Genomic DNA, 27,134 nt, shown 5'->3' with positions numbered 1-27,134 from the left:
TCCCCAGTCTGCATGTCACCTCAGCTCTACCCCGCACTGGTTCAGGAACATCAGGAATCCACGCCAGAGAACCAGGAAACTGGGGGCTACGAGCTGTGTACACTTGGCTAAATCTCTGCATATTGGCAATACGCCCCGTCTTGCTTTGAAGGGTATCATTGCATCCCTGAAGAAATTGGAAAATTCTTAAGATCCTAATATTTGTACTGGACTGGTTCCCCCCAGTTCAAGGTCACTGTGGGTAAAGTTCTAGACTGGAGGGAAAATCAGGGTGGACTCGATGAGTCTATGCAGCTCTAGAATTCCATACCTCTGATTTTTTTTTTTTTTTTTTTTTTTTGCATTTAACTATCTGGTATTTTCCCTTATTTCTTCCTGGAAGGACAGAGATATGGTCTGAACTCTTTTGTATGCCTAGATAAAATAGCTGCATGATAAAGATTTTTGGTTAAACAAATGGGAATAGGGGATACAACTAGAAGTCTTTAAGGGAGGTGATATTTATTTTTAAGGCTCAGTTGTTATCTAATGATCTGATGATAATGTTCATTTCTATCTAGTATGATATGGCTAAGGTAGGGCTAAGGTCAGCTTGAGAAGCCATAATAAGACTGGGTGACTTGAACAACAGAACCTCATTCCTCACAGCTCTGAGGGCTAGCAAGTCCAAGATCCAGGTGCCAGCCCCTGGTAAGAATGTTTTCTCGCTTGCAGACAGCCATCTTCTCTTTGTGTCTTAATGTGGCAGAGGGGAGAGAAAGAGAGAGAGAGATCTTGTGTCTCTTCTTTTTTTTTTAACTTTTATTTTTATTTCTTTGTTTATTTTTCATCTTGTTGTCTTTTTAGGGCTGCCCTCGAGGCATATGGAGGTTCCCGGGCTAGGGGGTCCAATCAGACCTGTAGCCGCCAGCCTACACCACAGCCACAGCAACGCCAGATTCAAGCTGCGTCTGTGACCTACACCACAGCTCACAGCAACACGGGATCGTCAACCCATTGAGCGAGGCCAGGGATTGAACCCGCGTCCTCATGGATGCTAGTCGGGTTCGCTAACCACTGAGCCAGGACGGCAACTCCTTGTGAATTCTCTAATAAGGCCACTATAGGACCCTCATGACCTGGATACCTCCCAGGGATCCCGTCTCCAATATCGCATTGGGATGAGGGTTTCAGTGGATGAATTTGGGGGAGAGGGAGCCCAAACCTTTAATCTATGGCACGTAGGAAGCCAGGGAGCCAGATACTTGCTCTGTCTATACAGTTATTATATTTCGGAATAACATCAGTGACTTGAAGCATCCGAAATGCGTAAACCTGACCCTGACCTTCTTGACCATGACAACTGACAAGGCCGTTCTCTGAATACGCTGCCCCAACCAGAGCAGAGGGTAAGACCGCCCTGGCCCGTGGCATGAGCCCTGCTTAGGACCATGTGTGTCCACACCTGTACTCAAACCCTTTCCCTTTTGGGGGGACTCTCCCAAGAGGTCCGAGGTATCGCCCCACGTACCCACCCCCTCTCTCTGTTAGGTTCCTGCTCATACACGCACAGACAGCATGCACATTGTGGGAAAAGATGCCCGTGCGACTTTCTTTCCTTTAGCGAAGACCAGCAGGGAAAGCTGTAGGTATGAGGTGCTAATGAGGTTACTGGGGGAGGTGAGAAGCATAAAGAATGTCAACCGTCACACCCGGCAACAGGGAGGGGGGCCCAGGTTGGATTAGACATCTCGGGGATGCAGACGATTTGGAAATGTAGAAATGTGTAGGGAGGACACTGGTGTCACAAGACACCCCCACCATTACCAACCTGCTGGGCTCCCCCAGCCACAGCCCTGGTGTCTGGTGCATGGCAAGAGACACCAAGTGTAAATCAAGTTAGAGTTAGGGTGGAGTTCCTGTTGTGACTCAGTGGAAACAAACCAGGCTAGGATCCATGAGGATGCAGGTTCCATCCCTGGCCTTGCTCAGAGGGTTAAGGATCCGGTGTTGCTGTGAGCTATGGTGTAAGTCACAGACATGGCTTGGATCCAGCATTGCTGTGGCTATGGCGTAGGTTGGCAGCTGCCGCTCCAATTTGACCCCTAGCCTGGGAACTTCCATGTGGCCACTCACCTGTGGCCCTAAAAAGAAAAAAAAGAAAAAAAAAATTAGAGTTAAGGCCTTTAGGCACAAAGTATCCCCTCAACATTTTAGCCACTTAATAATGAGATTATCTGTGGGTCTCTCACCCACTAGATGGAGTTTCTTGAGAGCAAGGCCTTCAGAGCTGTCTCCAGTGCTTGACACTGGGAAGCAATGAGGTTATAGAATGTTTTTGTGCACACAAGCGTTCATTTTAAAAAGATATTCTCCAAAAGCACCTCGGACAGGGAGTATGAAGCAACTGTGCTATGATGTTATCCAGACACACCTGTCTGGGCCTGGAGTGTTCCTAGGCCTTGGTAACCCCAAAAGACTGAAGGCCTGCGGCTCATTCTGATGACTGCAGCCCTCGGTCTGAAGCTGGAAGTCTCAGGAAGGTTGGAGGGAGCTGATATTATGATGCTGAATCAGACCTAATGGCCAGGCCACTGCTTAGACTGAAGCCATTATTTACAGGCTTGGTTTCTGGTGAGGGCTCTCTTCCTGGTTGGTAGATGGCCCCTCCTCACTTGTCCTCCTGTGGCCTTTCTTCTGGGCATGAGTTTGTTGCAGGATATGGGAGGAGGTTGGGAGGGGAGCTCTCAGATGTCTCAGCTTATGAGAACACTAATCCTGTCTGCTCAGGGCCCCATCCTATGACCTCGTTTAACCTTAGAAACTTCCTTAGAGGCCTCATCTTTTAATATAGGCACTCTGGAGGTTAGAACTTCAGCATACGAATCTGGGGAAGGTAAAACAAACGACTGTGGGGCTTTCAGTCCCCATTCTGTTATAAACTAGCCTTGTGACCTTGAGGAAGTTCCTTTCACTTTTCTAAGCACCAGCTTCCTTATGGTTAAAAAATGGGAGCAATGATGCTATGGATCTCAGAGGACTGGATCAAAGGATCAAATCAGATAATGTATAGGATGGGCTTAGGGAAGGGCCCAGTATACAGTAGGTGTTCCCTAATTGTTAAGCTCATCCACAGTATCCTCTGAGTTCTGAGAATAAAGAGTCCCCTCTAAAGTAGTCCTAGGAGCCGAGTCCAGCCTGGATTTCCAGGCCTGGCTCAAGCCTGTGTAAAGGGGATCCCCAGGCCAGCAATGTTCCAGGACTCCCGGTGTTAATGAGGGAGCCCAGCCTTTACAGAGCCAGATTAGCCTTCAGGGATTTCCACCAAGGAAGAGGAAGAGACAGGGTGAGTCGTGGTGGCAGCAAAGAGTTCTAGAGAAAGACTCAGGGTTATAGTTGGTGGTAGCAGGTCCTTCTTTCATCTCGCATAGAGGATGGCAGAGGGAGGGACTGAGCCCACTGGACGTGAAGGAAGGTCACGCTGGATTCCTTCTAGTTTCTTTGTAGCTTAAAAAAAAATCTTCTTGGAGTTCCTGTTGTGGCTCAGTGGGTTATGAATCCAACTAGTATCCATGAGGACTCGGGTTCGATCCCTGGCCTCACTCAGTGGGTTATAGATCTGGCGTTGCTGTGATTGTGGCATAGGCTGGCAGCTGCAGCTCCAATTCAGCCCCTAGCCTGGGAACTTCCATATGCCCCGGGTACGTCCCTAAAAGCAAAAAAGTCAAAACAAAAAAACTTACTAATTGGCAGATTCCAAAAGATCATACAAGTTTATTGCATCAAATTTGAAACAGATATAAAACTATCGAGAACATAAACATCTCCTGTATCTCTTCTTCCCAGAGTTAACTCCGATAAACTTTCCCTTAAGTCACAGATCCTGGAGTTGTGTGACCTTTATTGGTCTACCCGTTATTTTCAAAACCTCTGTTTCCGCCTCTTAAAATAGGGCTAATACTTCCTGCCTTGTTCCTACATCTCGAAGTTTGAAGTTGCCGGGTGAATTAAATTCCAGGCACGGGGTGTTCGAACTTAATAAGAACTCTTACTCTTATTACTATTGAAGAAGACACCCTTGGCTTGTGATTCCAGCATCAAAGCTCAGACAAGAATCCCCTGTAAATCATTATCACATCACCCTTCAGGCTCTCCAGCTTCCAGGTGTGTGCCATGAGCACATGTTCTGCATTAATAAGCAGATCAATATTCCCATTTACCACATTGACATAATGACTAGGCAGCAATTTCCCAGCATACACATTCCTATTTTTCCTCCTACTTAAAGCTGTTTAAAAGGCGAGGATTATCTGTTTGCACAGAAAATTAGGTGTGTGTCTTACCATCACCATCATGTCCCTCTGAGAACTTGCATCCCTCCTTTTGTGGTGACACCTGGCCTTGGCTTTGTAATAAGAGAGAGAGAGGCTGCACTGTGAGGCTTTCTGGGCTTTCCTTTGGGCAGATGGTGGTGTCCATCACCTAAGAATCAAACTCCTTTCCTGATTATTGCATAGTAAAACTCCAGTTTTCAGATTTTAGAACAAAAGTTCATTTCAGCTTCAGACAATGGGCTTGTGGCAGTGACTGTCCCTGTCTTGCCGTCCCTCTGCCCTGCCTGACTCCTCATCACTGCCTCTCTTCCCAGTCCCTTCCACTCTAGGGGAGGGGCCCTTTCTCCCCAGAGGTTGGAATAATACCTGGCAGGGACCAGATGTTCACGGGGGACAATGTCGCTGTGTATGGGGACAGGACTCACTCTCAGCCACCTGTCTTTTTTCCCAACACCACCCCCAGCAGCAGATGCTCCCTGTCCCCAGTGGAGCAGTCAAGGCTGAATAGACACTGTAAACTTTCTTGGGCTGGAGAGTCCATGCACTCCAGCGTGGTCAACTTGACGAAAACACAAAACCAAACCAAAAAACCTTGCCCAACCAAGCGTGTCCAGGAGAGCAGGCTAAGCTCTCCAGATAGATGAATTACTTCCTTATAAGAACTATTCCCACAACAGATTCCAAGGCCTTTTCATCCTGGGACACAGGCTTCCCAGGCAAAATGAAATGATGAGAATGATAAATAGTAAGTTGCTTCCTTTGCTCTGTTCCCAGAGATGTGTGGTGTTGGAAAAGGGATGGAAGTTGAGCATTATCCTAGACATAGAGCTGCCAAATATCCAGACAACAAATGTGGAATTGGCTTACCACTCATTGCTTTAAAGCATTGAATTGTTGGGGTGCAACACGTCGCTGCAGCCATCCATTCATTTGTTCACACTTTTGAGTTTCCTATACTGGATACTGGGGACAAGCATGGGGCAGAAACGATGGTCACTCCTATGTCTTTGACTCTGAGGACTTTGACTGGAGGTGGAGATGGACTCCAGTGCCATGAAGGTACAGAGGGGCCGGGGAAGTCTTCTCAGAAGAGGGGGCAATTGACTGGATCCTGGAGAACAAGTTCACCGAGCAGACATGTGGCCTTTATTTGAGCACACAGAGACACTGCAATGATGTAGACTCTCCCCTTGTCAGACTGTGTCCTGTATCTTCTAAGTCTCAATGAAAATCCTTCTGTTCAGATACCGAAGGATCAAGAGAGTTGATGAATCAACCAAAGGGTGCTCCTGGATGGAATTCTGATTAAATCCCCGTGACCAAGGCTGTGTGAGCTGCCCTCAGCACCATCTTCTTCTCCTCTGTACACTCCCTTTCTCATCCCAGGTCCCCACTGTGGCTCCTCCACACTTCCCACATTCCTCCCATTGGCTCGCTCCTCACTGCTCCCAGGGGCGCTCAGCCTCCTGCCTTTCAGAGCAGAGGCAACACAAACTCCCCAGTATCCCCATCACTTTGGCATTTTCACATACCTCCTTCCTACAGGCCCCTGTCCTCTCGCATCTTTCCTCATCTGTGACATGGGCATCGTAAAACCTCCCTCACACATTTACTGGAATAATCCTATCAAGTCAACCATGTAAGTGGACAGGTGAGTGTCTCCCATCCATGATGGCCATCATTATTCCACACTACTCCTTCAAGACCTTATACCATAAATAATCCTGGGATCTCTTCCAACTTTAATCTCTTTCCCTTGACTCCTTCTTCACGGCTTGAAAAATCTTGGGTCTCCCCTGTCCTAAATTGATACCTTCCCTCAGCCATGCTCCTCAAGTTTTCCTTTACTCACAAAGATCTTGACAGCTGTATAGGCAGTTCCCACACATGTGCCTTATCTGCAAAGCAATGGTCAAGATTTCCTTGGTCCTTGTCCCCCTCCACTGCATGACCACATTTAATGCTAAGGGAAGGGAGAGCTTTAAGGGGAAGGGAGTAATCAGTGGTGTCAAATGTGGCTATTTGGTATATGATCCACTTTGAGTTAACTTTTGTATAAAGTCTGAGGTTTGTTTTTTGCCTGTGAATATCCCATTGCTTCAACACCATTTGCTGGAAAAATTATCTTCCCTCTGTGGAATTGCTTTTGCACCTTTGTCAAAAACCAGTTGTATGGGGCTGTTTCTGGGTCTCTATTCTCTTCCACTGATGGATGTGCCTATCCCTCCCCCCATACCACACCGTCTTGATTACTATCTATGACATCAGGGACTTTATTCTTCGTCAAAACCATTTCAGCTATTCTAGTTCCTTTGCCATGCCACATAACTTTTGACAATAATCTTGCTGCTATTTATAAAAGATTTTGATAAGATCAACATTAAACATGTATTCTCAATTTGGGAAGAATTGACATCTTTACTATGTTGAGTCTTCCAATCCATGAACATAGTATGTCTTTCTACTTATTTATATCTTCTTTGATTTCTTTCATCAGCATACTGTGGTTTTCATCATACCTTGTGTTTTCTTAGATTTATTCCCAAGTATTTCAATTTTTTTGAGCATCAATGTGTTTGTTGCACATTGCATTGTATATAGAAAAACAATAGCTTTTTGTATGTTATCTTGTAGCTTGTGACCTTGTGAACTCATTTGTTCTAGGAGATTTTTTTGTAGATTCTTTGGGATTTTCTGCCCAGCCCTCATCATATCACCTGCAAATAAGAAGTTTTATTTTTTCCCTTTCAACCTATATGCCTTTTATTTCACTTTCCTTTGTTATACTGCTAGCTAGAACTTCCTTTGTTTATTAACACTAGTGAGAGTAGACATCCTTGCCTTATTCCCAGTTTAGAAGAAAGTATTCAGTATTTCAACATTAATTCTGATACTAGCTGTAGGTTTTTTGGTGATGTTCTCATGTGTCTGTCTGTCTGTCTGTCTGCCTGCCTGTCTGTGGCTGCTCCCACAGCATGTAGAAGTTTCTGGGCCAGGGATCAAACCTATGCCACAGCAGCAACCTGAGCCACTGAGTGACAATGCCAGATCCTTAACCCGCTGTACCTTGAGGGAACCTGGTGACTATCAACTTGAGGAGTTAACTTCTTGTCTTTTCGTGGGGGTGGGGGTGAGGCATACCCATGGCACATGGAGGTTCCCAGGCTAGGGATCGAATAGGAGCTGTAGCTGCTAGCCTATACCACAGCCACAGCAACACCATATCTGAGCCACATCTGCGACCTACACCACAGCTCGTGGCAACACCGGATCCTTAACCCACTGAGAAGGCCAGGGATTGAACCCATGTCCTCATGGATACTAATCAGTTCATTACTGCTGCACCACCATGCGAACTCCAAGGAGGTTAATTTCTATTCCTACTTCATGGAGAGTTTTTAATCATGAATGATTGTTGAATTTTTTTTTTTAGACCTCTTATTTTTTTATGAATGTTGAATTTTGTCAAGTGATTTTTCTGCATCAATTGATATGATTATGCGATTTTTCTTCTTTAGCCTGTTAAAATGGTGGATTACATTGACTTTCAAATATTGAGCAAGCTTTGCATCCCTGCAAGTAATCCCATTTGCATGGTAGGGTTCTTCATTCTTCTACATATTGCCAAATTATAATTGCTGATGTCTTATTAGAAATTTTTTATCTACATTCATGAGGGATATTATTTTACAATTTTTTTTGTTGTTGTTGCTGTTTGGTACTGTCTTTGTCTATGGTATCAGGGTGATACTGACTTCATAAAATGACTTGGGAAAGTTTCCTTCCCTATATTCTGGAAAAGATTGGTGTTAATTCTTTTTTAAGTGTATGGTAGACTTCTATGGCTTTTGAAAAAATGTTGATTCTGGGGTCTCATTTCTGGACCAAATAAAGCTGAATCTTTGGGGGGTGGGACTTGAGCAGAGCTTTTCAAAACTCCTCAGAGGAGCTTATCATGTGCAGCTGGCTGTGGAGCATCAGTGTGATAGTGGACTTCTTGAGGCAAACACAGGAGAATGAACTGAGATAGAACCCATCTGAAGAATGACATGAATTAAATAGCTATGAGGCTTGGAGAATTTGGTCTGAGACACACCCCAGGAGCCTCTGTTATCTTCAGGACCAAGCGGTATAGCGGGGACATTGGTCATACAAGACCTCTGAGTTTGTCTTGGCTACGTAGTAGCCATAAATTCCTTATTAGCAATTTCTGCTTTCTCATCTATAAAATGTCACTTCTTGGGTTGTTTCAAGAATAAAATGAGACAGTTAGTATGAAAATGTTTAGAACCCCCATATCATTTCGAGAAGGTGAAAATCGATGTTTCTTGGGGCTCCAGCTTCACTCTTGACTGCCGTGGTGTCGTGATCCCCAGCAAGTCCTGCTGTGATGTTTGTGGGAGGCTTGTGACCCCAGCTGGCTGTAAGCCCAGTGTTCTCGGGCTAGGGAGACCCTTCCTCCCCATTCCTGCTCACTGACTCTGCCCATTGAGTTTGGGCTCTCATGAGAAGGGGTGGGACCTTGGTCATGGTGAAAAGGGACTTTGACCTTGACCAGTACCCCCGCTGTCACCTTTCACAGGAACATGCTTGCCAATTCAGCCAGCGTGCGGATTCTCATCAAAGGAGGCAAGGTTGTGAATGACGACTGCACCCATGAGGCCGATGTCTACATTGAGAATGGCATCATCCAGCAGGTGGGCCGTGAGCTCATGATCCCCGGAGGGGCCAAGGTGATTGATGCCACTGGGAAACTCGTGATCCCTGGAGGCATCGACACCAGCACCCACTTCCACCAGACCTTCATGAACGCCACCTGCGTGGACGACTTCTACCACGGGACCAAGGTAATGCTTCTGCTTGCTGACGGTGCCTTCCTCTGTGGCTTCAGTTTCTGGGGGTGCTCCAGACCCGACCTGAGTGAACAGGATGCTCCCACTGTACCGCTGAAAGGAGAAGGGTCCTCTTGAAGGGGCCCCGTGGCCACTCAAATAGGAAATTCCAGGCTAAACAGCATAGATTTCCATGGTTGTGGAAAAGGAGGCATTTGGGCCTGTTTTGCTGATCACATTGCTTACTGAGGTCCTCAAGCCGGGAACTGATTTTACTTTTCTATTTGTATGTCATGTAATACAGACCTAGAGGAAGAGGAGAATTAGCTGGTGTTTGTTATTCTGCATGGATGTGGCAGGGAACGAGGGGGCTTGTCTGATGAACTCCTTTATGTGTGATAAGCCAAATTAACTTCCCGAAGATTGTGAAAAATAGATCTGCTTCCTCTAGATGATTTTAATGGTAGAAATTATGACGCAGGCAGAGTTAGCTGTCTCCTATTATCATCCTTAGCTTGTTGTTTTTAAAAACAGCTTGAAAAATACTGGTGGCGGATCCTCTTTTCAGAGTGAGTTATCATGGACACGTTTTAGGAATTCCTGAGCTGGGCCGGAGCTACTTTCTGTCCCTAAAAGCAAGATACCAAAATTCAGACCTGTGAGACAGGTGAAATTAAGAGGAAATTACCTTTCGCCAAAAGAGACACAAACAGGTTCTTTCACCCTTTCGCTGTGCTCCGGAACCCTGTCATTGCTGCCACCCTTCTGCCTTGGAAGTATCTGTCACACACAGGCCTCTCCCTGGACACCAGACTATGCGCTCCTTAAGGGCAAGTCCTCGCCATATTCTTCTGCTTTCCCAGAGCCTGGCACTGACCTGGAATGAGAGGAGCTAATCAGTGAATGTTGGTCGAATGAATAAGTGATTCATTCTTATCCATGTGGGTCTGTACATGTCTGTACATGTGGGTCTGTACATGGATAAGAATGTATCCAGCTGTACCTCCGATTTACCTACGAAGATGTTTTTCAAATGCAGAATTGAATCAGAATCTCAAGGCTGGCTGGCTGCCGCCCACTGTACTGTCTGATTTCTAAAGGACTGGGCCTCTAATGCTCCCTGGGTGAAAGAAACGCACCAGCCACTGGCTCAGTGGCTGCAGTCCTATGTCCCACTGTGGCCCACCGCCTCCAATCCTCTGTGGCCCTGTATCCTAAAATCTTACCTCTGTTCTACCTAGGGTTCTCAGGGAGCCCCTCTCCCAGGCTCAGTGATCTCCCCCTGGAATCCATCTTTCTGTGGGCTCCAGTGCTCCTGCTGCTAGGCAGTAACTGACAAGGCTCCCCAAAACCACCCTAAAAAGCCTGGCTGGGGCTGCCAGGCAGATGGGAGCTGGCCCCCCACAGGCAGGTGGCCCAGTCCCGGAGCAGCAGATCAGACCCCTGGGAGGCGGGGCCATGAGGAGTCACAGGAGCCATGGCCCAGCCTGTGCAGAGACAAGGATGCTCCCAGGCCTAATACCCTGGCACCCTAATACCCTGGCTCGCCCACCTGAGCCACACCCAGGGAGGAGAAGTGATTGGTGGATGCTCCCCACTTTCTCCTCTGAGAATTCCCCCGAGGCCTACGCATGATGCTCTTACACCCTTGCAGGGTCTCTTGAGGAGACCCTGGTGTCGGTCATGTGAAGTAAGGGAGCACATCCAGCTCGCCATCCCCATGAACTTGAGCCCAGCCAGGCCGGGCCTGCTCAGTTTGTGGTTATTGCTATTGTCATTTTTAGTGAAGTTCAGCATCCATACCGAGAAGTGCACAGATTCCAAGTACACACCATTGTCGCAACTGAACACACCCTTGTGGCCAGCACCCAAATCAAGAAACCAAACATTTCCAGCACCCAGAAGCCCCTCTTGGGCCCCCTCCCAAGGAAAACCACTATCCTGATGTCTAATACCATGGTTAAACATAAATAAATAACAGCTTAATTGAGATAAAATTCACACACCATACAATTCGCCTATTTAAAGTGCAGAAGTTGGTGGTTTTCAGTGGCTTTACCGTAGGTTGGTTGGGCAGTTGACTCTATGTAGTTGGAATCAGGCAGTCTGGACACTTGCATTGACTTCCTCTACTTGGGATCATTGTTGCGACATCCACTCATGTTGTTGCGTCGTACTTCATTCATTTTCATCGCTTTATAGTATTCCACTGTACGAGAGCCCACATGGTGCCTGGCCGATCTGCTGTCAGTGGGCCTTTGGGGGGTTGCAACTTTGGGGCTATTACAAACGCTGCTGCTATGAGCCTCTTGTATGTGTCTTTTAGCAAATGAGTGTATACAGTTCTGCTGGGCACAGCCCTGGCCGTGGGATTGCTGGGTCATAGAAGACACACGTGTTCAGCTTTAGGACATACTGCCCAATTGCTTTTCCGGTCTGGTTGTAACAATTTATACGTCCAAGAGGAGTGTAAGAGAAGCCTCCGGGTGTACCATCAACACGAGTCTGACGACCCTACCCGTCCATGCTGGGGTCCATTCTGCAGTGCCCACCCAAAATCGGGTATACTGTGCAGCCGTGTGCCAAAAATTGTAGCTTGCTGGTTCTTGTCCCCACTTGGGAGACCTTTAGTCCAGGGCCAAATGCCATGTTGTCACTATGCTGCCTACAAGCCTCTGGGGGTGCAGGCTGGCCTTCTTCTTCTTAGTTTCCACACTGTCATCTGCCAGGGCCTCATTAGCCAGGAGTGACGAGCCCTCCCCTGAGAGCCTTCTGCTCCTTATAGCCAATGAGGACCTTTGCCTGTGCGTCTTTGTGCCAGGTGGTGGCTGACTCTTCGTGTTCTCCAGGCTTCCCAGAAAAGCCCTTGTGTGATCAAGTCCCACCTCTCCCGGTTTCTGCAGGTTCAGGCTACCCCAGGCACCCCCAAGCCATGCCAGGCCTTAGTTATAGGGAACTTAAAGGCCCATAGACCCCAAGCCACTCTGGCTGCTGGGTGTCACCTCAACTGGCCCTTTGTTCTCTCCATCCCCTGAGCAAGATCAGACTCTCTCCTTGTGCCCCAGCTTATCTTGAGTGTCTGTTGCATAACACGGCCCCTGACCCAGTCCGCCCGAGACCCCTTCCGCAGACCCTGCCTGGAGTTCTGCCTCAGACATCTCGGCCTCCCAAGAACTGGCTTCCTGCCCTGTACCCGACCCCCCTCCCCCACTCTTGGGCCGCCCCTCCCCCTCGGTGCTCCTACAGCTGGATTCATTGGCTTCCTCTTGCCTCCAGTTCCTGATAATCTCCTGGGGAGAGAAAAGGCTCTCCTGTTGCAATGCTGATCTCAGGGGTGTGTGCCTTTAATTATTCACACAGCCTGTGGCTCTCAGGCCGAGGCCGCGCACCCCGAGAAAAGTGCAGCTGACCTACTTTGCACCTTCCAAGAAAATTCGCTTTAAGCATCCGGCTTTATAACAGAATAATAACCCCCAGGAAAAGCGCACCCGTGCGATCAGCCTATAGAGAAAGAGAGATCAAGTTGCATCTTTTTGTTCTTGTCCGACAGATCCGTGGGGCCTTGAACACTGCACCCCCTGAGCTCTTGCACGCTTGTCAATTTGGCAGCGGCAGCCCAGGCTGGGAAAACAAAACAGTTGAAAGGCTGGCTTTTCTGAGAGCATCTGGGTCTCCATTGTACTGGGTCTCAAGGGATTTCTCTAGCACTTCTTTAACAAATGCTTTGCCCGCCTGCCTTTGCTTCTGTTCGAGGCCGTGGCTGGCTCTGCCTGGCTCCCCTGCCTCTGCCTCCCTTGGTCACAGCCCAGTCGCTTGATCCTCCTCCCCGCCCCCTCCACACCCTCCCAACCTGCCGGCCCTGCCCTCCCAGAGGCCCAGAACCTGGTTTCCAGAGGTGCCAGGCCCCCTGCGTGTTAAAAATGCCAACCCCATCAAAAGGCGAAATGATCTCCTGTGGGGAGGCGGGGGCGGCGCAGGTGGAGGAGGAGCGCGGGTAACACCCGCTGTGCTCATGAAGGCCCAGGATTCCACTTGGGTCACGGGGTCTTTTCGGATCGTCTGCTTAGCTTACTTCTAAGTTCTATTTAGTCTTTTGTGTGCATCTAATATTACATAATAAGAACGGTAATGCAGGCTGCTGGGCTCCACCCCCCCAATGGCTCCCCTTGGCCCGGTGGGGATATCAGCGTCAGGCTTTTTAAACTGCAGGCACAGCCCCTTCGCTGAGATGGGGAGGGAGGGGGCAGGCCTGGACAGTGGAAAAAGCCTTTCTAGGTGCCTTTTCTGCCTCCCACCCCCCTAAAAATATATCCAGAACCACTGTCGAGGCCCATGGTTTTCAATCTTTGGAAGCAAATTACAGTCGAACTATTCGAGGAGTTTTTTAAAAATACGTGTCCAGGTCCCCACCCCAACTCCTGGCCCAGACCAAGGAAACCAGCATCTCTAGGTCTGCCTCTTTTTTTTTTTTTTTTTTGCCTTTTTTTTTCTGCCTTTTTTTTTTTTTTTGCTTTTTAGGGCCACACCTAAAGCATATGGGACAGTAAAGACATGAATTCTCCCCAAATGGATAGACATGTTGAATGTCGATCTTATCAGAATCTTGTAGAAATAGCAGCAAGATTACTGTCAAAAGTCATGTGGCATGGCAAAGGAGCTAAAATCGCTAAAATGGTTTTGACAAAGAATAAAGTGCGAGGAATCGGTCTCCCTGATGTCAAGACTTATTACATAGCTATAGTCATCAAGACTGTGTGGTACCGGTGGAGGGATAGGCATATGCACGTCCCCAGGCTAGGGGTTGAATTGGAGCTGAAGCACCACAGCCGCAGCCACAGCCCCGGCAACACCAGACCCTTAACCTGCTGCTCTAAGCCAGGGATCAAACCCGCATCCTCAGGGATACTGGTCGGGTTTTTAACCCATTAAGCCACAAGAGGAACTCTCCCCATCCGTTTTTTTTTTTTTTTTTTTTTTTTAAAGAATCCCCAATGAGTCCAACACTCGCAGGCAGATTATTGAGGAATTTTCTTGGCTGCTTTCAGTGGCACATTGTCCTGGCTGTTGCTTCTGTTGCCCGTCTGACCCTCACCTTATATGCCTGGATGACATCTGAATCCCCTTTGAAAGCTGGGACCTGCCTTGCTTCACCCCTGCCAGTCTTATTTATTTGTTTCTCTCCTTCTGGTCACACTATAGGGAACCATTATTGGGCTCCCAGTCCCCTGCCAGGGACCTAGAACCCCTGTACCTTCTTTTTTTTTTTTTGTCTTTTTTTTTTTGCCATTTCTTGGGCCACTCCCACGGCATATGGAGGTTCCCAGGCTGGGGTCGAATCGGAGCTGTAGCCACCAGCCTGCACCAGAGCCACAGCAACGCGGGATCCGAGCCGCATCTGCAACCCACACCACAGCTCACGGCCACGCTGGATCCCTAACCCACTGAGCAAGGCCAGGGATCGAACCCGCAACCCCATGGTTCCCAGTCAAATTCGTCAATCATTGAGCCACAACGGGAACTCCATAACCCCTGTACCTTCTAAGTGTCCCTGGCTCTGAGTTCTGCCCTCTGGTCTGTACCCGTCATCAATGAGGGGGAAATTGGCCATAGGGGAGATGTCATCAAACGGAAGTCCAGCTGGGTCTATCCCTCTTTGAGGACCCAAGGATTCTCTCTTATCTGTGCCAGGACCATCTGGTCACAGAGACAGCCTCCCACTAACTCAAAATCAGCAGCAGCAGGACATCTATTCTTGTTGTCAAACCACAAGAGGAGCCAGATCCTAACTGGGGGAGTGCTTGGCCAGCACGAGATCGGCCTAGGGGAGGTTCGGTGGCAGGGGCTAGGATGGCCCACATCCCACCCCCAGCGGAGGGTCTGACCTCCCCTCCCCCTCCTACTGTAGAGGACTCAACCTATCAGAGTCCTGAGACTTGATGCTGGGATGTAAATAAATTCCCTTTGTTGTCCAGCCTGCCAGCATCCTTACCAAGGAGCCCATTTATCCACTGGGCAGATTGTTTTTGCTATTTTGCCTTTGATACTTGCTCTTTTGGAATTAAACCTTCACATGCTGCTCATTTCCCTTCTTTTTTCGTGACTCCAGTATTCTGTCCATTTCTGTAATTCTAGCCAAAACGTCTTTCCAGTCTTTTAGCTCTGCAGTAACACTTTCTGCTTATTGGGATCTGGGCTCATATGGTCTTGCTTATTAATTGATGTTCCCAAGTCCACGTATGTCTTCATTCCTGTAAAATGCTGGAAAGGACCTCAGAAATGTAGCCCTGCCCTCCCACTGATAGGGAGTGAGAGTGGATGAGTGGCCCCAGCTCCCAGAGGCAGTTCGGCCGAATGTAAGTTTCTTAGTCTGAGTCCCTTTTCACTACCCCAGACCTGGACAGACCCCTCACCCCCACCCCCCGCTTCCAGAGAGCCTGCGACCTCTCGGTGGGCTGCATGCAAATAGTTTACCCAGCGCTGTATGGCTCCAAATTTGCGGGGACCAGATCAAAGCATCACAGACCTGATGCATCAGACTGACAGCGGAGTGAGCGCTCTGCCTCCCCGAGAGGGCGGCTTTCCAACACACCGCTGTCCCTAGAGGAGTAATATTGATGTCAGGACCTTAGAGCGGACAGTTTTTTACCTTTTACAAACGGCTGTTGAGAGGATTAAATGAGATGATGCATGAAAAACACTTGACCCAGGGCCTGGCACAGACTCTATGTACGATACATGTTAGTCCCCAGGCTGTGCCTACCTGCTTCCACCCCGGGCCTGGCCTTGGCTCTGTCTTCCAGTCTCCTGGGTTATCTGATCCACCACTTTGGCTTTGTAATGAAATTGTTCTGCTCTCCCTCTAGAGCCCGTGCAGCCTATGTCCCTGGGTTTGCCCACAGGGTCATGTCCTGCTTGAGAATTTGCAGTGGTTCCCCGTTGCCTGGGTTGAAGTCCTGGCTCTTCACCCTGGACAGCTCCCCAGTGGACCTCGCCCTGTCCATCCAATCCCCACTCCCAACGTGTCTCCAGCCATCAGGAAAGGGCTTTTCTCAGCCCCCTCCCCTATGAACATCCCACGCTCCCCCCTGCCATCCCTTCCCACCTGTCCATGGAACCCTTTGAGACCTACCAAGCTCAGGCCATGAACTTCCTCCAGCTCATCCAGCCCCAGGATCCACTGACCCCTCCACTTTCTTCTGCCTAGCTGAAATAAGGTGTCATCCTTGGGCTTTCAAATTGCTTCCTTTAAAGTTGTCTCTCAGCGGATTGAAAACTTTGAGGAGCAGAGACTACAATTTGTATTTAACTTGTGACTCCCCACAGACTCACATGGGTTTAGGGTTTAGGGTTTAGGAGTTCCTTTCGTGGGTCACTGGTTAATGAACCTGACTAGGATCCATGAGGATGCGGGTTCCATCCCTGGCCTTGCTCAGTGGGTTAGGGATCCAGTGTTGCCGTGAGCTGTGGTGTAGGTCACAGACGCGGCTTGGATCTGGCGTTGCTGTGGCTGTGGTGTAGGCCAGCAGCTCTAGCTCCGATTCGATCCCTAGCCTGGGAACCTCCATATGCCGTGAGTGTGGCCCTAAAAAGAAAAAAAAAAAAAAAAAAAAAAAGGCTTGCATGGCTTTGAATGTGTAGTAGATGCTCAAGAAAGAGACGAATGTTGGCCTAGGGTGGCAGCTGTGAGCCCAGCCCGGGGTAGGCTGCCAGAGTGTGAATTTCAGCCCCACGTTTACTGGCCGTGTGATTCGGACAAGTTATGCTCTCTCTGTCTCTGAGTTTCCTCCTCTGGAAGATGGAGATTTTGATAATACTTTATGTGTGTTGAATTATAATAGTAAAGGACTTAAATAGTACTTGGTGCTTACTAAGCACGATAGGAGTGTTTGTTAAATAAACGGATGATTGCTGGAGTTCCCGTTGTGGCTCAGTGGAAATTAATCTGACTAGTATCCATGAAGATGCAGGTTCAATCCTTGGCCCTGCTCAGTGGGTTAAGGATCTGGCATTGCCATGAGCTGTGGAGTAGGTTGCAGACGTGGCTTGGATCTGGCATTGCTGTGGCTGTGGTGTAGACTGGCAGCTGCAGCTCCAATTCGACCCCCAGCCTGGGAACTTCCATATGCCTCAGATGCAGCCCTAAAAAAAAATAAATAAATAAAAAGAGAAAGAAAAAAGAAAAAAAAAATAGATGATGTGATTGAGGACCAGACCCTGAAAAATCCATTTGTACAGTTTCCTCACAAGCACATGTATTAAACCATTAGACATCAAATAGGAGCTAAAAGATTGATTTCCATCTCTACCGTCAGGGTTGACTGGGTGTGTTTTGGATTTCAAATGGAGCCTAATAGTAATGACAACAACTTCTAGATAATTTTCCCCCTCCTTTCTTTCTCTTAAAAGTAGAAATAGCCAGTCACCGTCTCAGCAGGTAGCAGGAGCTATTTAAAGAGAAGTCCTGCTTCAGACTGGGTACCTTGCTTAACAAAAACCTTGCTGGCATCTTTCATTCAACATCTCCATTAATTGTAAGGCCCACCTGTAGGCTAGGTTGACCCTTCTTAGAACAAATGGGAGAGAGGAGACCTATCATTTCTTGCAAATTTTTACATCCAGTATTGGAAAAAATCTCCTGCGGTGACCAAGCAGCTCCTCAAATCCTAGAATGAGAGCATTGGCAAAGAATTAATCTATACAGTGAGATTATTGCTTTTTAAAACCTTTGGTTCAAGAATAGAGATAAATGCATCCTTCGTGATTGAACCCAAGCATCTTGGAAACCTTTCATACCTCATACGAATTCCACTTTTGTACTCCATCCTCTGGAGTTTAAAAAAAAGGAAGAAGAAAAATATATCCTGTGTGTATACTTCAGTGATGCATATGGTACGATGTATTTTTCTTCTTTTTCTTTTCTTAAAGCCTGTGTATTTCTTTGAATATTTCAAGAAATGTTTGAGAGTTCCCGTCATGGCTCAGCGGTTAACGAATCCGACTAGCATCCACGAGGATGTGGGTTTGATCGCTGACCTCACTCAGTGGGTTAGGGATCCGGTGTTGCAGTGAGCTGTGGTGTAGGTTGCAGACATGGCTCAGATCCCGAGTTGCTGTGGCTGTAGTGTAGGCCAGTGGCTACAGCTCTGATTCCACCCCTAGCCTGGGAACCTCCATATGCCACGGGTGCGGCCCTAAAAAGACCAAAAAAAAAAAAAAGTTGCATATGGCCTTATGGAACACTTCAAAAATCTCAGCTGAAATATCTCTTCTCCCAAACCTCACCGAGGTTGCCTCTGATCTGCAGTTGCCATCTTTCTGTGTTGAATGTCAGGTGCGTGGTTTGGGATGGTTCCTTAGCAGGTAGAAATGTGTTTAGACACCATATCTTCTCCCATTGTTGGTTTCTGCCTCATTGTTCCCTCGGATTATCCCTGCAGCCAACCACATTCTTCTCTCTCCTAATCCTTTTTTACTTCTTGTTTACTCAAAATTAGGAGCTCTAAGAATCCTACATTCGTGACTATATGCGGATAAAGCATAGGCCAACTCTCGTTAAGCACTTTTGGAGTTCCCGCTGTGGTGCAGCGGGTTAAGGATCCAGCACTGCTGCAGCTAGCAGCATAGGTTGAAGCTGCAGCTCAGATTCCATCCCTGGCCGAGGGATTTCCATATGCCTGGAGTGCGGCCCAAAAAAGAGAGAACCTTCTCATTAGCCGATGTTTACCTCTCACACTACACACGCATTCACACATAGACTTTCACATACCCGCGCTCACATTCTCACACTCACTCTCAGATACACACACACACACACTCCCTCACACACACAGTTTTAGCGATGAATGAATTCAACCCCTCATCTGTAAGTAACTTTCCTCTTTAAACTCTCCACCGTGTTCTCAAAATTTAAAAATACCATTAACCTCCATTATGTTGGTGAACCCTGCTCTTGGGAAGAGTATGAAGAGAATGAAGAAAGTTATGATTGGATAACTCAGGAAGCCACCTTTTTTTCTTTTTTTTTTTAATCTATGTGTTACGCTTTTTTTTTTTTCCCCCAAACAAGTTAAGGTATAACTGACATACAATAAACATTAGATTTTTAAAGTGTATTGTTTGATACACTTTGACATATGTATACGCTGTGAAGACATCACATTTGTTGTTGTTGTTGTTTTCTAGGGCTGCACCCGAGGCATGTGGGAGTTTCCAGGCGAGGGATCGAATTGGAACTGTAGTCGCCGGCCTACACCACAGCCACAGCAACACCAGATCTGAGCTGTGTCTGTCACCTATACCACAGCTCATCCTTAACCCACTGAGCAAGGCCAGGGATCAAACCTGAGTCCTCATGGATGCTAGTCAGATGCGTTTCCGCTGAGGCACCCAACGGGAACTCTGCTATCACTGTTAATAGACTAAACATACCCATCACCCCCCGAATTTCTTTCTATCTCTTGTAATCCTTCCCTGCCCCAGGTATACACTGCTCTGTTTTCTGTCACTATTGATTAATTTGCATTTTCTCACAATTTTCTATAAATGGAATGACATGGTATGTATTCCATTTTTGGTCTGGTTTCTTGGATTCAGCATTGCTCAGTGTTGGGCTACTACAGACAAAGCTCTCATGAACATCTGTGTACCAGTGTTTATATGGACATAAGTTTACATTCCCTTGTGTAATTACCTAGAAGTGGAATGCCTAGGAGATGTTTAGCTTTTTAAGAAATTACCAGAGTTCCTGTCATGGCGCAGTGGAAACAAATACAACTAGTATCCATGAGATTACGGGTTCAATCCCTGGCCTTGTTCAGTGGGTCAGGGATTCGGTGTTGCTGTGGCTGTGGTATAGGGTGGCAGCTACAGCTCCAATTCAACCCCTATCCCGAGAACTTCCATATGCCACAGGTGCAGCCCTGAAAAGACCAAAAAAAAAAAGAAAGAAAGAAAGAAAAGAAAAGAAATTACCAAACTGGTCTCCAAAGTGGTTGTAACATTTTAAATTCCTTCTTCTTCTTCTTCTTCTTCTTTTTTTTTTTTTCCTTTTTGGCTTTTTGCCTTTTCTAGGGCCGTTCCCGAGGCATATGGACATTCCTAGGCTAGGGGTCTAATCGGAGCTGTAGCCGCCAGCCTACACCACAGCCACAGCAACTCAGGATCCGAGCCGTGTCTGCGACCTACACCACAGCTCACGGCAACGCCAGATCCTTGACCCACTGAGCGAGGCCAGGGATCAAACCCAAAACCTCATGGTTCCTAGTCGGATTCGTTCATCACTGAGCCACGACAGGAACTCCATTCAATTGCTTCATATTTTTGCTATCACTGGGTAATATTAGCCATTATAACAGATGCATGGTGGTAGCTCACTGCGATTTTCATTTGTGTTTCTCTAGAACCTAATGTTGGACATCTTTCCATGTGTTGATTTGATCTGTGTATATATTTAATGAAGAATTCACATCCTCCCCCTTTTTTTGGCTACACCTGCAGCATATGGAATTTCTTAGGCCAGGGATTGAATCTGAGCCGCAGCTGTGACCTACATAGCAGCTGTGTCAACACTCAGTCCTTAACCAGCTGCACCACAGCAGGAACTCCATTTTGCCTATGTTTTTTCTGTTTTGTTTTGTTTTTGCTTTTTAGGGCCACATCTGTGGTATATGGAAGTTCCCAGGCTAGGGGTCAAATCGGAGCTACAGCTGCCGGCCTACGCCACAGCCACAGTCATGCAGGACCTGAGCTGCATCTGTGACCTACACCACAGCTCTCAGCAACACCTGATCCCCCCAACACCTAAGCCCCCCTTAGGCAGGCCTCATTTCCCTTCCTTTCCAGGTGGGGAAGCTGGGTCTCAGAGGGGTGAAATCCCTTGCCAAGCTACCTGTACAGGCACAGGTCTGCCTGCCTCCCAGCCTGGACTCCAGCCCTTGTCTCTCAACACCAGGCGTCCAGGGAGGTCCCAGGGTGGCCTCCCTCGGCAGTTTGATGGCACTGTTATCACTTCGCTTTGGGACCAGAGTGAGGACTGACCAACGTGGAAGGCGATGAGGGAAGAAGAGCAAGTGGGGTGATGTGTGGTTCCTTTCTGGATCGTTGATAAACCCCTTCTCTCTGGCATCTGTGGGCAGCCTGGAATTCTACTATAGATGGTCGCAGCCTGCGTGCCTGTAAACTTTCCTGCTTTGGGACTAGAAGGGGCTCTGCCGAGGAGGGCGACAACGGGCTTCTCTCGGCTCTATTTTAGAGCGGTTTCCCCAGGTCCCCTGGCTTCTCAGGAGCTGGCAGCCGCATCCTCTCTGCCACATAACTCCCTCTGAGGATCATCTCCCGTCTCCATGGAAACCGCATGTCGGGAGACAGCCTGCTCTGTTCTGTGGCTTTGTATTAAACACAATGAATTTAAATTGGCTGCTCGGCAGTGAAGATAATTATTCCGCATTAGAGAGACGCCCGGAGCTCCTCATTTCATAATTTTAGATGTTGGCACAATTCTCAGCTTTAGCCCTGTCATTCAAGCCCAAGCTACACCTACCTCTCTGTTTCTGAACTGCAGTTAGGTCTAATTTCGCTTGGGCTTTTCTCCATCCTCTGACAGAGGAAACCCGCAGTCAGGTCAGGGCTCCCCTAAGCTCTAGAAGGGACGGCGAGATGTAGAGGAAACCTGGGGCTCTCGGGGTGGGTGGACCCTGATTCTGTCTTGGCTGCGGGATTTCCTCTGAGCCCCGTTTTTCTTACATGTAAAATGAGAACTGTAACCTCTACCCTGCCGAATCACATTTTTTAACATTTTATTGTGATAAAATACATGTAACATACAATTTATTATTTTAACCATTTTAAAGTATACAATTCAGGGACGTTAAGTGCCTTCACCATGTTCTCACCACAATCTTCCATCTCGGAGTTCCCGTCATGGCTCAGTGGTTAATGAATCCGACTAGGAACCATGAGGTTGCGGGTTCGATCCCTGCCCTTGCTCAGTGGGTTAACGATCCGGCGTTGCCGTGAGCTGTGGTGTAGGTCACAGACGAGGCTCAGATCCCGTGTTGCTGTGGCTGTGGCGTAGGCTGGCGGCTATAACTCCGATTAGACCCCTAGCCTGGGAACTTCCGTATGCTGCAGGAGCGGCCCTAGATAAGGCAAAAAGCCAAAAAAAAAAAACCAAAAAAAAATAAAAACTTCCATCTCCAGAACTTTTTCATCTTTCCCAAGTGAAACTCTGTAGCCATTAAATACTAACTTCCCCAATTCCCGAGCCCCTAGCCCCTGGCACCCACCATTTCACTTTCCATCACTGTGCAGTCGACTGCTCTAAGTACTTCCTATAAGGGAAATCAGATAGTTTTTCAATCTGTCACTGGCTTATTTCACAGTGTACTGTCCTTAAGGTTCAACCGTGTCGTCGCATGTGCCAGAATTTCTTTCCTTTTTAAGGCTGGATAACATCCACTTTATGCATATACCACATTCTGTTTATCCATTCACCTGTCAGTAGACACTTGGTTTGCTTCCACGTTTTGGCTCTTATACCTAATGCCACGAACATAGATATACAAATATCTGTTTGAGTCTTTGATTTCAATGATAGAGTCATTTTAAGGATCAGATAAGATAGCAAATGTTAGGAATATGGCACAGAACAGGCTGTCACTAAATGTCAGTTTCTCTCCTGCGGGTGAGTTCAGCCCAAGGGCTCCCTGCCACAGCGGTCCGATGGCTTCTGTGACAGTGGCTTGCTGTTTTGCCAGCAGGCTGTTTGTGTGTCCCCAGGACATGCTAGTCTGTTGGGTCTGGGCATGAACACAATTCATTCCAAGGTTTAAGGGCAATGTCTCACACACAGAAATGTGCATCATCGCACAATAAAAACCATGCACGTGTTTACATTTTTCCCACCACTCGGTAGTCAGATATTCCTGGTGCCAAAGTGAGAAAATGTTAGGGCCGAGCTATTACTTCCTTATCTGTTGTCTATTTCAAGGACACCCTCTGGGAGACCCTGAAGCTGGGGTGGGATTGCCCCAGGCTAGGAGGCTCCAAGCTTAGTTACTGTGTGTTGGTATCAGGTCTATTCTCAGTGTTACAAAGCGTGTGAGATTTGGAGTAAAAATACCTAGATCCCAGTCTCGGCTCCTCTTCCAAAAGCTGAGATGGTGAAGGGAGTTCCTGCTGTGGCGAACTGGATTAATGATCCAACTTGTCTCTGTGATGTTGCTGGTTCCATCCCCAGCCCCGCACGCATGCGCACGGGTACGTTAAAGATCCAGTGTTGTTGCTACAGCTGCGGCATAGGTCGCAGAAGCAGCTTGGATTTGATTCCTGGCCCAGGAGCTTCCATATGCTCGAACCCATGGCCATTAAAAAAAAAAAAAAAAAAAAATCTGAAATGGTGAAAACATGTGTCCAACATGGTGGTTGTGAAGATTAGATGAGGAAAGTATTTTGCTATGAAATATACCTGGGTGACCCTCTCCTGAGGCTTTTGGGGGCATTGACGGAGGAGGGGACCAAGACCCGGGGCTTGTCTGCATCCCTCCAGGAGAATCTCTCTGGGTCTAGCTTCATCCGAGAGTTTGTATAGCGCGGCTTACTCTGCTGCTGCCTCGGCCCCTCCAGAGGTGAGAATCCCTGGGCCAAGAACCATCTTTCCCTGTGGGGCTCTCTGAGGTTCTCCGAAATTAGCCTTTCCAGCCCCTGCCAGTGCTTCTGCCCCCGGCCTGCTATGCAAACAGCCCTGGAGAGAGCCGGCACCTCCTTGTCCTTAGGAATTTGCCGCAGAAGGAAGAGAAGGGGGAGCCGGAGCTCTTGCACAGCCTCCTCTGACCTGTGCCTGACCCAGCTGCTCCCAGCGCTTGGCAGCCAGGCCTGTTCTTTATGGATGAGGCTGAAGGGAAGTGGGGGCTTGGGGACCGCACGGCGAGTCTCAGACCTTTCACTCTCTGCAGCCCTGCGGCTGGTGCTGCGCTGTGCACCAGGGTCTACCTGCTGAGCAGGAGGAGCCAGGCAGGCTTAAGCCACGGCTTCCCGAGCAGACGTGTTCACTGTCCCTGACACCTGAAGGCTACCCTGGTCTGCTCACCTCTTGGAGGGGGAGCTTGGGTCTCCCTCTTGGGCATCTTAACCTCTAGAGAGCTCAACTCATTTTTTTTTTTGCTTTTTAGGGCCACACCTGCAGCATATGGATGTTCCCAGACCAGGGGCTGAAAAAGAGCTGCATCTGCTGGTCTACACCACAGCTGCAGCAACACAGGATCCAAGCCTGTCTGGGACCTACACCACCACTCACGGCAACACTGGATCCTTAACCCACGGAGCATGGCCAGGGATCGAACCCACATCCTCATGGATCCCAGTCGGGTTCGTTAACCACTAAGCCGTGAGGGACTCCAGTTCATCTCATCTTGAAGCCAGTGAGCCAGGGAGATTCTTGCCTTGCTGGGAGGTTTCCCTGGTTTCCACAAGCCCTTGCAGCCTGTACTTCCTCCCGCCTCTTGGCTGTCCCTCCCCATCCCCTTGCTGGCCTTGCCTTCATCTTTCTCCTCTCCTCCGTGGTGGCCTCTCGAGATCCTACCCGACTGCCTCTCCTCCCACCCATCTGCTCCCCCGAGGTGATCTGTTACTGATGGCTCCCACGTTCATAGCGACAGCCTGGGCGCCTGCCCCCAACTCAACCCATCGGCCACAGCCCCCTCCTCTCCCAGGGACCCCTCCTTCTGCGAATATGCCCCCCCCAAGCCAGAGCCCACGTGCTCAGGACCACGGGACTCCTTGGCAATAAAGCCAGACCGGGGGTCCAGGCCTGCCAGGCTCCAGAGTTCAGGCCTCTCCCACCAGAGCATCCTGCCTCCACATACCATCAGAGCATGCAGCTGCATCTCTAACAAACATAAAAATTCAAAGGTCACACTAAGCCCTAGCCAGACTCTGCTCTGGGGCCCCTCCCCATTTTTGGCGGTGCTGTTCCTCCGCCTGGCCCTCTTGGTCGGCGTCCCCAACCCTGGGCTCCTCCCTCCCTCAGCATCCCAGCCCGCTTCCTTTGTCCCTGCCCCTGGCTTCGCAGAGCAGGTGTTACCCTGGCATGCTAAGTTCAGTCCCTCTCTTGTTGATTCTGTAGCATATTTCCTGTACCATTTTCTTTTCTTTTCTTTTCTTTTTTTTTCTCCATTTCTTGGGCCGCTCCCGCGGCATATGGAGGTTCCCAGACTAGGGGTCTAATCGGAGCTGTAGCTGCCAGCCTATGCCACAGCCACAGCAACACAGGATCCGAGCCGCGTCTGCAACCTACACCACAGCTCACGGCAATGCCGGATCCTTAACTCACTGAGCGAGGCCAGGGATCGAACCCAAAACCTAATGGTTCCTAGTCGGATTCGTTTACCACTGCACCACAACGGGAACTCCCCATTTTCTTTTTAAAAATTTTTATTTTATTTTATGGCCATAGCAGCAGCATAGGGAAATTCCCAGGCCTGGGTTTAAAATCCCAGCCTCAGCTGTGACCTGCGCCACAGCTGTGGCAACATCGGATCCTTAACCTGCTGAGCTGGGCCAGGGGTGGAACCCACACCTCTGCAGCGACCTGAGCGGCTGCAGTTGCATTCTTAACCCACTGCATCACCGCAGGAACGCCCCACATAGTTTTCTTAAAGCTCATCTCGGCTCAGACCAACACTCCTAATTTTCCCCCAACTTTTCCTCTGTTTTGCTCGGAAATCTGGGGCCAAGGGCCTAGGCACCCTCAGCTCTCCTCCCCTCCGATCATCCCCTCCTCTGTCCCCCCGACCCCGATGACTGGGAAGAGAGGTCCTTCCCAACCTAATAGATATATATGAACATCAACCCTCAGTGTCCTCATCCGAGTAATGGGAATAATAACACACGTATTTCACCGGACTGTGAATTAAACAGGCACAGAGTACGTGCTTGATGGATGTTGGTTTTAGTAGTTTTAGTGATTTTCTTCTTCGCCTGAGTGTCCCTCAACAGCTCTACTCCAAGATGTCTAAAAACTCCCTCCCAGGAGTTCCCATCATGGCTCAGTGGTTAACGAATCCGACTAGGAACCATGAGGTTGCAGGTTCGATCCCTGGCCTTGCTCAGAGGGTTGAGGATCCGGCGTTGCCGTGAGCTGTAGTGTAGGTTGCAGACACGGCTCGGATCCCTCATTGCTGTGGCTGTGGTGTAGGCTGGTGGCTACAGCTCCGATTCCACCCCTAGCCTGGGAACCTCCATATGCTGAAGGAGCGGCCCTAGAAAAGGCAAAAAGAAAAAAAAAAAGAAAAAAGAAAAATAAATAAGTAAAAACTCCCTTCCTTCCTATTGGCTGTTCCTCTCCTGCTACTATTTTTTCAGCCCTAAAACCTCCCCCATTGTCTATGTCACCTCCTCTTCTGTCATCAAACCTGGCTGCTGCTTCTCAGAAACAGGTGTCACACGTGTCCTTCCATCCCAGTCCCCAAGTTCAGGTCCATCATCTCAGCACTGCCGTTGAGTTGATATGGCGCAGTCCTGGAGTCTGGTTTTCACGTTCTTGCTCTGCCTAAAGCCTGCTGTGACTACAGACGTGTCCAGGGATGAAGGTGACCAGAGTTCCCTCTGCAAACGTGCCCTAACCCCGCACTCCCGAAGCCCCCTCACCACCACCACCTCCGCAGAACACGAGTCACTAAACATTGCTGAGCAATGGACCCCAGGCTCTTCAAGGTCCCCACAGTTGGGTCATAATCAGAACGGCCTCAGCCAAAACCAAACAGGTCTCTTCTCTGTCCTCCAGCTGTGCCCCTGGCTCTGCCCCCTTCATTTCCTACCCCCGCTCCCAGCTCTCGACCTGCCCGTTCTACTGTATCCTCCCCTTCCTCTGGTCTTCTTTTGAACTTGATGCTGGTGTCATCATTAATGAATGTTACCTTGTGCTGCTTTGTATCTTCATTATATTGAAGTCATTTCTTTTTTTTTTTTTTTTTTTTTTTTTTTTTTTTTTTTT

General features: G+C 48.5%; 1 protein-coding gene across 1 annotated transcript in view; it reads left to right on the top strand.

Annotated features, from left to right (window-relative positions):
* Positions 1-27,134, top strand: part of DPYSL5 (dihydropyrimidinase like 5) — a 97,426-nt gene that overhangs the window by 31,659 nt on the left and 38,633 nt on the right. Inside the window, exon 2 of the mRNA XM_003125320.3 lies at positions 8,896-9,160. Coding sequence (XP_003125368.1) covers positions 8,900-9,160 — 261 coding nt within the window. The 5' untranslated portion in view covers positions 8,896-8,899. The remainder of the gene's footprint in view (positions 1-8,895; positions 9,161-27,134) is intronic.

Source organism: Sus scrofa, chromosome 3 (assembly GCF_000003025.6).
Source record: "Sus scrofa isolate TJ Tabasco breed Duroc chromosome 3, Sscrofa11.1, whole genome shotgun sequence".
NCBI lineage: Eukaryota > Metazoa > Chordata > Mammalia > Artiodactyla > Suidae > Sus > Sus scrofa.
This window is presented reverse-complemented; position numbering and strand designations above follow the sequence as displayed.